The 12,595-nt window shown below is 42.7% G+C and overlaps 1 protein-coding gene across 1 annotated transcript; it reads left to right on the top strand.

Moving 5' to 3' along the window:
• Window positions 1-766: 766 nt before the first annotated feature.
• On the top strand, window positions 767-10,405 carry Il1a (interleukin 1 alpha). Its single transcript, XM_057781688.1, has 7 exons — window positions 767-804; window positions 1,407-1,461; window positions 2,472-2,520; window positions 3,698-3,926; window positions 5,619-5,792; window positions 7,074-7,192; window positions 9,171-10,405. The coding sequence occupies exons 2-7, from the start codon at window positions 1,415-1,417 to the stop codon at window positions 9,357-9,359; spliced, it is 807 nt and encodes a 268-aa protein (XP_057637671.1). The 5' UTR covers window positions 767-804; window positions 1,407-1,414; the 3' UTR covers window positions 9,360-10,405.
• Window positions 10,406-12,595: the final 2,190 nt, after the last annotated feature.

Consider the following 12,595-nt stretch of genomic DNA (forward strand, 5'->3'; position numbering starts at 1 on the left):
GGGCAGCTATCCTTGTCCACCTCTAATCTTTCCTTAGGGAAACTAGACCTTGTCTTTAGGTAGTGGGGACAGGGTCATGTATCATGACATGGCTGAGGCTGAGAGTTCTCTCCTGATGCTGTGATCTCTGGAGGAAACGTGTTGACATTATTCAAAGGAGTAAAACACCCAGACCTTTATGGTCAGTGGTACTTTTACGGCCCCTACCCTCTAATCCTAAGGCTGTTGTTCCATACTCAGATTGCTGACTTATTCAAGCAAACCTTCCTCTTCAGAAGGGAGAGGGAAACGTCATTTTGCCTCAAATGCCATACCTTAGCTGTTAATTATCCTGCCCATCCATGCTCAGTCCTGGGGCACAATAAACGAATTAGATCAAACCCAGAGTGTACCCCTGAAGCTGCCATCCTACTCAGTCGAGCCCTCTGATTGGAGGATTTCTGCCTTCATCTTCCACCGAATGCTCTTAGGTTCTTGATGAGCTTCCTGCTGCGCTTCCCTTTTTGAACAACTGCATGTTTGCAGTGGGGTGGAACAAGCCATAAGTACATGAACCAAGTCCACAGCCCCTGGAGTCTTTGCAAGCAGCGTTATGACCGAGTGTCGAGTCTGCATTTTGGCCAGTATCAAGCAGAGTGGACCTAGAAAGATACAAAGCAGAATGACCTCCTGTAAATTCCCAGTGACGCACTCATGGCCACACCTACTTGAAGGAGATGATTATAAAAGACTGAGAAGCCTGACTCAGACACGACTCTCCAGGGCACAGAAGGAGTCACCTCACTGGCGCTCGTGTCGGCCAAGGTATTGTCCTTATCGCATCTGAGGCTATGAAAATTGTCTTTTGTTTGCTCTTTGACTGTCTTCTCTCTAGGCACCTTCTGTAAGGCTATGGAATGATCTCTTTTCGTCTCTCGTTGTTCCTGGTTTGGTGTGTGAGCTGGGATCACAGACTGAGAGAAGAATTCTCTTTCTAGTGATAAGGAACCGAGGGAGCAGCTGAACAGGATTTCTTGTCCTGGAGATAGGATATCTCTAGTGACAAAAATGAGAAAGATCTGCACATTCCCAGGCTGTTTCTCCCTGGCCTCTGCTTAAGGCAGAGACCTCACTCGGGTGGTTTTCCTTCTTCTCCTTTTCCTAGCCACCTTTGTGATGGGATGGGCTGGATACAAACAATACCAGGAGAGAGGAAACATTCTAAAGCGGATGCCCAAGCTGGCAGAGGGGACCAGAGCGTACACAGATAATGGAAGGAAGTGTGAAGCAGAATAGAGGAAAAGCTGGGCCACGTGAAAAGTCAGCCACTCACTGGAGTTTCTCAAGAAGCTCAAAGCAGGGTCACCACCCTTGCGAGCACGGGGTTCAGAGGTGGGGAGCTGACAGCCACTGGTGTTCTCTTGCAGAAGTCAAGATGGCCAAAGTTCCTGATTTGTTTGAAGACCTGAAGAACTGTTACAGGTAAGAAACACATCCTACTTTTTTGTGATTCAATGAACCCAACTAGGAGTTAAAGCAGCCAGTCAGGAGCCATGTTGTCAGGCCAGACTAGAGAAGACCTAAAAAGATGACACATCCAACATGCTAAACTGGTATTTCATTGAGAGAAATAGAAATTACAGAAGAATATTTTTGTTGCACACTGACTCCAGTGTAATTTTATACTGGCATCAGCCTAGGCACTCTAAAGAGTTGGCGTGCCCTGCTTCAGCAGCAGGTTTAAGAGAGAATTCATTCTCGGGAGACCCTGATCCCAGTCAGGAGGAGGAAACGGCTCTTGGGCACGTGAACTCACACCCACAGTCAAGCTTCAACATGATAGAGAAGATAAATGAGCAGAGTTGAAATTCTAGAACATTCTTAACTAACGTGATGTTCTTGTTGTTTACTATTAATGTTAGTGATAATGAAAAATATTGAATAATGAAAAATGAAAATATTGCTTGGCTCCTGTCCAATATGAATCTGCTTTAGCGAGTATGACGTGTGTCTGCGGTGCTTCCTAAGTCTCTCTTTTCTTCTAAGGAGTTTCAGCCAATTAAGCTCTTTGATTCATTAGTCATGCCTGATTTTTTTTACAGATAAAGCACAAAGCCGTTTTAATAATTTCTAATTCCAAATTAGTGACAAATGAATTACTATGTGTGTAGACATGAATATGTAGAAGTCTTTAGCTTTTCAAAGATGAGAGTAATGGTGGGTGTGGGTGTGTTCATGTGACCAGGTTACTGTAGAGCCAATTCTCATCCTGACTGGGATCAAGTTCTGCTAAAAATGGAGTAACTCTTAAACATCCACTAAGACCCATTGCTGTGTTAGAGCACTCGGACTCAATAGTGCCTGTGTCTAAATCAGTATTCGGGAATGTTGCCTGTATTACCTAAAGTTAATGTGGCCATTGAAATATGTATACCTACCGACCATAGTAAAATGATGAACAAAAATACAGTCTCGTTATATGTTTTTGACAGTGAAAATGAAGAATACAATTCTGCCATTGACCACCTCTCTCTGAATCAGGTAAGTCCATGATTGTCATTTTATAGAGCCGGATTTTCTCTTTTTCTCTTTATACACCAGCCCCTCTACCAGAAAAGCACAGTGAGGGGTTTGCTTCAACCTTACTAGAGTCTAAAATACATTTATTTTTTTATTCATGAGACCACTTACCTCTCTAACCTAGTAGTTAACTGGAGTTCCTCATGTTCATTGACTCTTCCATAACAGAGAAGAGCTACCTGAAGCCCTTGTTTCTGGGCCAAGTTCCTTCAAAATGTTAATTTTGTCATCCTTAGCCAGTTGCTTCAGTCCACCTCACCTGGAGTTTTGCTGACACCATTCTCTGACACTAATGCCAGAGGTCAGAGATAGCCTGATAGCCCGCGGGGATGAGGTGGAGGAAGCTAGCGAAAAGGAAGGGAAAATGTTGTACACACTCAGTGAGTTATTTCGTGTATCTGTGATAGCGGGTTTAAAAGCTCCTTCCAGAAGAACAGCTGTGCCGAAGGCATCCATGGGGGCTGGATTGCAAGCCCCCCAGTCACCTTCTGCAGATATCCATGTCCCTTATAATAAATGGCCTTCTATTTGTATAAAATATGCATGTATTCTCAAATGACTTTAAATCATATGTCGGTGACTTAGCCACACCTGCCACAATGCAAATGCTGTAAGAATAATTCTAAGTTATACTGGTCAATCAGTGACTACGTTATTCAGGAAGTAATAATAAAAGGATTCATATATTCAGTACAGATGTCATTATTTTTAAAAAATATTTTGAATCTTCAAGTTGGTTGAATTTGAGCAGGTAATACAGGGGGCCAGAATATTTTGAGCACTCTCAAGTAGATGTCAGATCTCTTGATGGAAGGATCTCACTTACCAGGATCATGTGTTAAACTATGTCATCAAAATGTTTTAGTTTTAAGCATGAAATTGGGTGAAAAGCCCTCCCCTACCCCAAATCATATGACTTCAGGGAAATCCAAAAAAGGGGAAAAGAAGGAATGGAGCAGGAGGGAAGGAAGGGCAGTGGAGGACGAGAGGAGAGTGGGGGATGAAGCACAGGTTGGTTCCCCACAGCCAGAATGGAGATCTCCCTCACTAAGTCTGTAGGATACGATACAGACCCTACTAAAGAGTCTCCTCGTGAGGTCATAGGTAAACTCTCAGGTGCCACTTCCTTTCCTCACAGAAATCCTTCTATGAGGCAAGCTATGGCTCGCTTCATGAGAAATGTACGGACAAATTTGTGTCTCCGAGAGCTTCCGAAACCTCAAAGATGTCCAACTTCACCTTCGAGGAGAGCCTGGTGATGGTGGCAGCGACATCAGACCAAGGGAAGGTTCTGAAGAAGAGGCGGCTGGGTTTCGATCAGGTCTTTGCCGAAGATGACCTGGAGGTCATGACCCATAATTTCGAAGGTAAGGGATAAAACATAACAAAAATCCAATTTTTTAAAAAATTTTTTGGCGAAAGGCGACAATGGAGTAGAAAGAAAATAAAACCTGGAACCAAAATATCAGGAAAGCAACCAGACATTAGCTCGATAATTATAACTTGAAAACCTAAATGCGGCTCTTCTCCAAGGGGGAGAGTTCAAAGACAGCCTGTGTCTAGAACACTTGCTCAAGGGCTCCTTTCTTGGCTGTGTTGTGAAGGTCAAGTAGAGACCTTTGGTTGGAGAGAAAGCAGTCCTAGTCCATTAGCTCATGACCTCTACTAGTGCCACCTCCTTAGTCACGTTCCTCAATCTCTCTGGCCTCCAGTTCCCCATTCTGTGAATAGAGATGACCAAGTCTTACACCTCACTGGGTTCCTGTAAAGATTAAATAAGCCAGTACCTCAAAACAATGTAGACTAGAACGCCTGATGTGACATCATCACCCAAGTAATGTCAGCCATTGTTATTATTACTCCCATTGCCTTTGTTAATGTTGCACCACTACTAATTTATTGATGACCGCACCCTTTGTAGGCCGCAAAACAACCTTCCCTCTCCTTTTATATATGAGGAAATGAGGCTCAGTCTCCACGTGGGAAACCCTCACAGCTAATTCCGTCCGACCTGACTATGAGAACCCTGGGTTTTTCTTGCTTGTCTTTGTTGTTCATTCCTCCACAGGAAATACAAACCAAGTATTCATTTTAATATAAAACCTAGACAGCAAATACTTCTCCACCTAGAAAAAAATTTAAAATAAAACAAGGCATAAGAACGAACATTAACAGTCAGTTTTGTCACCCAGGTTTTAACCCTACCAACACCATGGCATGTTTCCTTAAAGTCTTTGGTGCATGCAGATGCGCACGAGGGCAAACATGTCCATCATCATCCCTGGAATACACACGATCTCATATCCAGCTTTTCTCATTTGATATATTATAGACATTCTACAGACAAATTTTTCAACACTCAAGTGACAATAAACATCTATGTCAATTTCTGTCCCTATTCATTTCCTTAGAACAGCATCCTAGAAATGAAATTAGTCAGAACCTGAAGATTAACGAAGCTACTCATATGTACACATTCCAGGAAGATGGTAGACTTGTACCTTTGGCACATACATATGTAACATATGTATTACATATAGTGGGGACATATCACTGTGGTATGCCATTTTAACACATTTACTCTTAGCATACATTCATCGGTAAAATATAGATCGGGAATACTTGTAGTCTTCCTTGTCACTTGGAAACCTGCTAACAGGGTCAGGCATGGTGGCTAACACCTTTAATCTCAGTGGACGGCAGAGGCAGGAGAATCTCTGTGAGTTTGAGACTATTCTTGTCTGTAGAGTGAATTCCAAGCCAACCCGGGTTCCATAATGACAGAAAAAAAAATACAAAAATGTAAAAGTTTCTCAAGAACTCTTTTAAAAAGTAAAATGAAAGTATTGCCTTATAAATTGGTTTACAAAAAAAAATTAAGAAATAACCATAAGAAAACCTTAGCTGGAATCAAGCCTTCTGCTGATTGATTTCAAGTCTGGCTGTTCCACCTGGCTTGGCTACCCCTACAGTCTCTCTCACAGCTACATCTGATGCTTGTGTTAGCACGTGTACACTTGTCACTAGGCAATAACCTGAACTTGTGATACTGATTCTAGAGACCATCCAATCGGATTCAGCACCTCACGTCTTCCAAAATAATGTGATATACAAACGGTTAAGGCTTGTCAAGTCGAATTTCGTCATGAATGATTCCCTCAATCAAAACATATGCCTGGATGTGGACAAGGTGCATCTCAAAGCTGTCCCACTAACTGACCTGCAACATGAAGGTAAACGGCCACCCTGTCCCTCCTCCCCTCCTTGGCTTTCTTTGTTTCATTCAAACTTTCTGCTTTTAAAGCACAAACCTATCTATCTCCCTGGCTTTGCACGATTCTTCTAGAACAGAAAGAAGCACTCCACCCCTACCAAGAATCCCTGGAAAGGACAGCCTAGCATCCAGATCTATGGCACCAGAGCTCAGCTTCCTGCCTGAGCCCACTACAGGGCACGGAGAGCTTTCTGATGTACCATCTCTTTGGTGCTCATAGACATTCTCAACACAACCTCCCTATTCTGATTTTAAAGAAGAGAAAACTGAGCGTTGCCAATATTTAATGACTTGCCCAGCAGCTAACGAGGCGCAGTCAGGCACTATCTGTTAGAAAGCTGGGGACCAAGCTTACAACGAGCGTGCAGTTAGGAAGAGCTTGCTAATCTGATGGCAAAGCCAAACAGCCCCTAACAGCAGTGGGATCTGAAGGACGAAATTCAGTGTCCAAAATTTCTTGTTATGCAGACCCAGCTTCTATAATAAACCTGCTTTAGATGCAGAATGCGTCATCAATATACAAAATTATTTTTGAATTATTTTTAAAGAATCCCGGCAGCAACTTTATAGTAAGCAAGCAGGGTTCTTCCTGGTTAGAGACACTGTGCACTGCAGTTGCCATGCTTTTTACTCTGTGACATTTGCGAATTGCTGTGTCTTCTATTTCCTATTTACCACAGTTTCCCTCACCTATCGACTTAGTCTATGCCCCCCCCCACACACACACACACACGCCTGGTTTTTGGTGCAAGAAATCAAATGGAAGCCAGATACGCAGGAAGCAAGTGCTCTGTCACTGGCCACAGCTCCTGCCCCTATGGTTCCTATTTACATTTCTAATAGTACTAAAGCAGCCAGTCATTTTACTGTGCTGGACGTCTGTGTGTGTGTGGTGGTGGTGGGGGGGGGTTCTTAGATTGCTCCATTTTAAGCCATTAGGAACTCATAAACCAACAAAAGTCGAGGTTTTATTCCACTATTGTAACTGTAAGAGATTCAGCAAGAATTTGGTCTACTCAAATGGAAAGCTTTAGAAGCATTATTTACAGCAAAGACGTTGTAAAGGACAGGACTCCTGACCTCCACAAATAAATATGGTGTATTCATTTATACCAGAGTTGGGGGGTCTATTTTTACACACACACACACACGCACACACACACGCACCTATACAAACACCTCTTTTATATTAAAAAAAAAAGTAGTGAATTTACTTTCTTTCTGGCTTTTTCTTTGACAGTAAAATTTGACATGTATGCCTACACATCGGAAGACTCTAAATACCCTGTTACTCTGAAACTCTCAAACACCCAGCTGTTTGTGAGCGCCCAAGGTGAAGACGAGCCTGTGCTGCTGAAGGTCAGTGGACGTTCATCTCGGTCTTGCCCTCTGTACCTCCGAGCTCTGTAAATGATCCCAGTAGGCAGATGTCCCGTTAGGGTGGCCACAGTCTCCCTCCTGCCGCAGCCACCACTTTTGCCCACCTTTCACTCCCTGACTGTATTGGCTTCCCACCCCAGAGCATCCGGTTGTTCTGTTGATCTTTGCTGACATCTTCCATCTGTTTTGCATAGTACTGGGCATTATGACAATGAGGCCGGCCTAAAGAAACTCAAATGAGCCCACTGAGACCAGAGAGAATTAACCACTTGCTAACACACATGAAACCAAAAGCTAAGAGCCGCAACACTCAAACTTTAGCTTTTGCACTCCACTGGTCCATTGGTGATACTTTTGTCTCTCATTCCATCCCCATATTCTCTATAGCCATCTCCCTCAAACACACACATACACACACACTCACACTCACTCACACACTCTCTCTCACACACACATAAGCATTAGACATTTTTACCATGGAGAAGAATGTGACTCTCATTTCATAAATGTATAATCCAAGGCCTCCAATTTCCCTAAAATGCATGTGGGCACCCGTATTTCTCCGTCTGAATCAAATAAAATGAAAGTGTCATCTACTAAGTAGGGCAGCAGCTTCATTCATGACTTCATTCAACAAGCCATTATTTACCGAGAGCCTTCTCTTTTTCAAGTACAGCATTAAAAGCTATGGAGTATGGCAAGTCAAAATCCCTAACCTTAAGGGACATAGTACTCAGACAAGAGACAAGTCAAACAGACAGCAACAAAAATGGAAAGTGTTGGACAGAAAATGCACAAGGTCCTAAGAGAGAAAAATGATGGTGTGTTATTTAGAGGGAGGGACAAAAGCAGACAAAACTGGCTAACAAGAGATGCAGGTGGGCCATCCCACACCCATAAGGATCTGCATTCCCTGGCACTTCATGAACCCACAAGCCAGCTTCAAGGATCAGTGGAGGACTCTTGACCCCAGCCATGTGATACACAATTGAAAGCCACAAGGGTTCCAGACCATGCAGGGTGCTGGTATCAGTTACATTTCTTAAATGGACGGTAGTCTGGAAGGAAAGCACTAGAGAAGCAGAGAGCTCAGCTGGGAAGCTATAGGTGAGGCGTGGCAGAAGGATAAGGTGAACATGTAGAAGAGAACAGACCTTGTCTAGTCATCCGGAGGCAGAACAACCCAAGGAGAAGGTAAAGCACCGGATGAACAGGTCTGGACAGTACTGTTCTTGCTGATTTGAAATCCCAAGGAAGCTGATCAGGTTATTTACTTGTAGCTTAAAATGAGTTCCAAAAAGGAGTCTTACCAAACACATAATTTGAAATGCATTTTTCCATGAAGGTCATTGTTAAGATTTGTTCATACTCAAAGGAAGAGGACAATCTAAAAAGGCTGTGTTCAAAGCAGCCAGCAGCTAAATCAATCAGGGAAGCATTGTGGGGTTTCAGTTAATTATTTTTGTGTGTATGGATATGGTTAACTTTTTTGACTGAAATGTAGAGATATGTATTATCTCAATGATCTGTTTCCAGAAATGTGTAATTTGTACACTCGGGGAGGCGGGTCAGAATGCTTAGAGGTCTTAAAATTATCAGTGTTCAGATTTGGTGAGAGGATGCGGTGCCGGCATTAAAGACAGAATACACACGTGCAGTGTTTTATCCCACTCGTCTGGATACAGGGAGATGCTGGTATCAATGACAGTCTTCATGATTCATTTAGATTTCTCTCCAATTAACTAAGGAAATCAACTCATGGTTAGTCTGGACCATACACTGAATAGGCATGCTTGATAAATGTTTGTTGAGTGAACAAATGAAGGAGCCTGGATCATATCTGAGTCAGGCTTCTGGAGTGCTCTTTGTCAGGAAGGCCACACACCAGAGGTGACACTCCAGTTTTTTTCCCAACACCTTCTCGCGCACCAACGGAACTCCATTTTGCTTATCACAGGAGCTGCCTGAAACACCGAAAGTCATCACGGGGAGTGAGGTCGACCTCGTTTTCTTCTGGGAACAGATCAACACTAAGAACTACTTCACATCAGCTGCCTACCCAGAGCTGTTTATCGCCACCAAAGAACAGAGCCGGGTGCACCTGGCGAAGGGGCTGCCCTCGATGACGGACTTCCAGATCTCGTAAGAGCAGCCTTATTTCTGGAGTCTACTGACTTGGGAAGTGCCGACAGCGTATGTACCGTGTACAGGAAGGCCCTTCACCCTGAGTCACTTGCACAGCACGTGCTGAGCCTTTGTAATTCGAAATGAATGTTTATCCTCTTTGTGAGAGAAGAGCAGTGCCTACTGGAACCAACCCCGACACACAATGGCATTTGTTATTTAAAGAGCACCCTGTACTTAGTACAGTACTAATCACTTCAATTATTCTTCTTCATGACGTTCTCAGGAGGAGCAGAGCTGGTGTGAGATGGGCTAACTACAGCATAAGGAAACCGGAAAGTACTCAGTAGCAGTGGGGATGAGAAGCCACAGCCCCGTGCTGTCAATCGGACCGTGTACCTTCTGCTTCCCAACTGCTGCTTGAGTACGGTAAAGTTAGAAGAACTCAGCTCTAAACCTAACTCTATCGTTTTCAAAAGGAAGGGGACAATAGCTGCATCTTTCCTACCTCAGTGGGTTTTATTCCAATGAGAGCATTTGAATGAAATCCTCCTGTAACACGCCTCAAGAAGAAGACAGAATGTTAAATGTTATTTTTAAGTTATTTTATATATGTATTTATAAATATATTTATGATAATTATATTATTTATGGTACACCTTTGAGTTCTCTGAGCTTGACCAGAATCCTCAGCAGCGGGGTGTTCTAGGTGGAGTCAGTCAGATGTGGCTACTCCGGAGCACCATGCTGCAGATGCTATGCTTTCTCCACAGCCAGGAAGTTCTCTCTACATTCTCATACTCGAGAGCCCTGTAATTATGACCACAAATCTGTATTGTTTACTTAGTTCATTTAAAATGATTATTGGGCCAGTCTTTCCCCCTTTGTCCCTAAAGCTGTCTGGGTATTCTTACATCATTCAACCTCACCTGTAATTAAATCCAGCAATCCAAGGATGGGAAGATCTGAGCTGTGACAACCACATCACTGCTACTGGAAGCTTTCTTTCTAGGATGCAATCAGTGTTTCCTCTGGGTTCCAACTTTGTTGTCAAACCACAGTGTCGCATGGCTGTCAATAATAATAATCAGTGCATTGTTGCTGATCATAATTCAATAAAACAAGTTTGAACTAATATATATTTATTTGTTATCTTTTTTCTTGGGTTTTGCAATGGGATGGTTGTTTGTTGTCAGGCTTTCTTTGCACCATCAGCTCCCAAATAATGACATGAAACTTCTTATTAATTATGAAAGCTAGGCCTTAACTTAGGCCTTTTCCCAGCTCGCTCTTATAACTTAAATTAACCTGTTTATATTCGTCTATTTTCTGCCACATGGCTCATTACTCTCCTCCATGCTATTTATCCAGCTTCCCCAGGTCTCACTGATGAATTCTGTCCCAGAGTTTCTTTCTCTTCCTAGAAGTCCCGCCTACCCTCTCCTGCCTAGTTATTGGCTCATCAACTCTTTATTAGACCAATCAGAAGACACTTTGCCAGAGACACATCTTCACAGTGTACAAAGATTGTCCCACAACAGCTGTTTTGCTTTTTTTTGTGTTTTAATATTGTGAAGGTTTGTTTATTTGTCGTCTTCATTACCTCACTGTTAGGAACAACTGGTTAGACGTTCAGATAACTCACCACAGTTAGTGCCACTTTACAAAACCAGGTTCCCACACAGCTCTAAAGGAGATGTCTCCCTCAAATCCCTCCCCTCAGAGTTCAGTGAACCCCATGGAAGTGGAGGCAGGAGGACACAGGGGCATTGAGGACATCAGGAGAACAAGGCCCTCTAAAACAACTGAGCAAAGCTAATAAGAATTCACAGAGACTGAAGAAGTTGTCACAGGGCTGCCATGGGTCTGAACCAGGTCCTCTGCATACACACTATAGCTTCCAGCTTAGTATTTTTATGGAACTCCTGCGTATGCAGAAGGGTAGGTCTCTGATTCTTGTGACTTCTCTTCAGTCTCTTTTATCTTTGTTATCTTGGTTTGTCCAACTTTGCTATGATGAATTTTGTTCTGTCTTACCTTTTGCTATGTCTCATTGCTATCTCAAAAAATACATTAAAAAAACAGATTTCATAGTTTTTCTTTTTTTTGTTGTTAGCTGCCAGTATTCAGATAGCATTGAAAATTATATTCCCAGGCTCAGTTGTGAATACAATAAATATTCAGCGTGTGCGCATGCTGAAGTCCACATAAACTCAGACAAAGTACCATCAAAAACAAGTAGCTGTTTTTCAGCAGACTGGAAGCTGCTTTTCTGTGGCCTAGAGAAGAAAAAACTCGGAGTAAGAAATAATAGACTCTATCTCAAAAGAGAAAAGAAAAAGCTTTGAAAATTCACAAAGATTAGAACAGCTGGCATGTGCGTAACTCTTACCCATATTCCTGTATGTAGACTCATCGGCCCACCAAGTTGGACTCTGGTGGTAGCCTCCTTTTGGCCTGTCTTGGAATCCCTGTCAAAGTGAGTCACACAAGGGGATGTCAGACTGTCAGACCCCATGCAGCTGCAGTTACAGGTAGCTAGCTTTTAGTTGCCTAAAATGAGTGCTGGGAACCAACTGTGGTGGCCTGAAAAAGCAGTACATGCTCTTAACCATGAGCCGTCTTGTCCTTATCGTATTAAAAACAACACAAGCAACAACACCCTTTTGTGATCTTGGTTTTTATTGCCCTTCAAGCACTCACCTAATTTATTATGCTTATGGTAATGGTGGTTCTTTTTTTTCTCCATGGTTCTTTTTTCTTTCTGGTGCTTTTTTTGTTGTTGTTGTTTTTCAAGACAGGATTTCCTGGCTGTCCTGGAACTCACTGTAGACCAGGCTGGCCTCGAACTCAATGAGATCTGCCTGCCTCTGCCTCCCAAGTGCTCATCGACATGCTGTCTAGTGGACTTTTGGTAGCATTTTAACTTTACCTAGTTGATGTTATTTTGTTTAAATAACCTATTATGCTTTCGTGTTTTACTTCCATTCTTAGATTTATCTAATTTTGTTTTTAAATTTTGTCACGATTGGGAAACCTTCTTTGCTCTTTTTGTTTAAGCTCTTCTAACTCTTGCTCTTCCAACCCTCTATTACATTCTTCTCCACACCTCACCATCTTCCTCTCTTTTCTTTAATCTCTGAGTATGTTTCTGAGAACACTTCCAGAAACAATTTGATCATGGCCTAGTCAGTGAAGCGATCCTTTAATGATTTTGTAATGTGATGGCATTATTGGGAACTAGTGAAAGGTAGGAGG

This window comes from Chionomys nivalis, chromosome 9 (genome assembly GCF_950005125.1).
Source record: "Chionomys nivalis chromosome 9, mChiNiv1.1, whole genome shotgun sequence".
NCBI classification, from domain to species: domain Eukaryota; kingdom Metazoa; phylum Chordata; class Mammalia; order Rodentia; family Cricetidae; genus Chionomys; species Chionomys nivalis.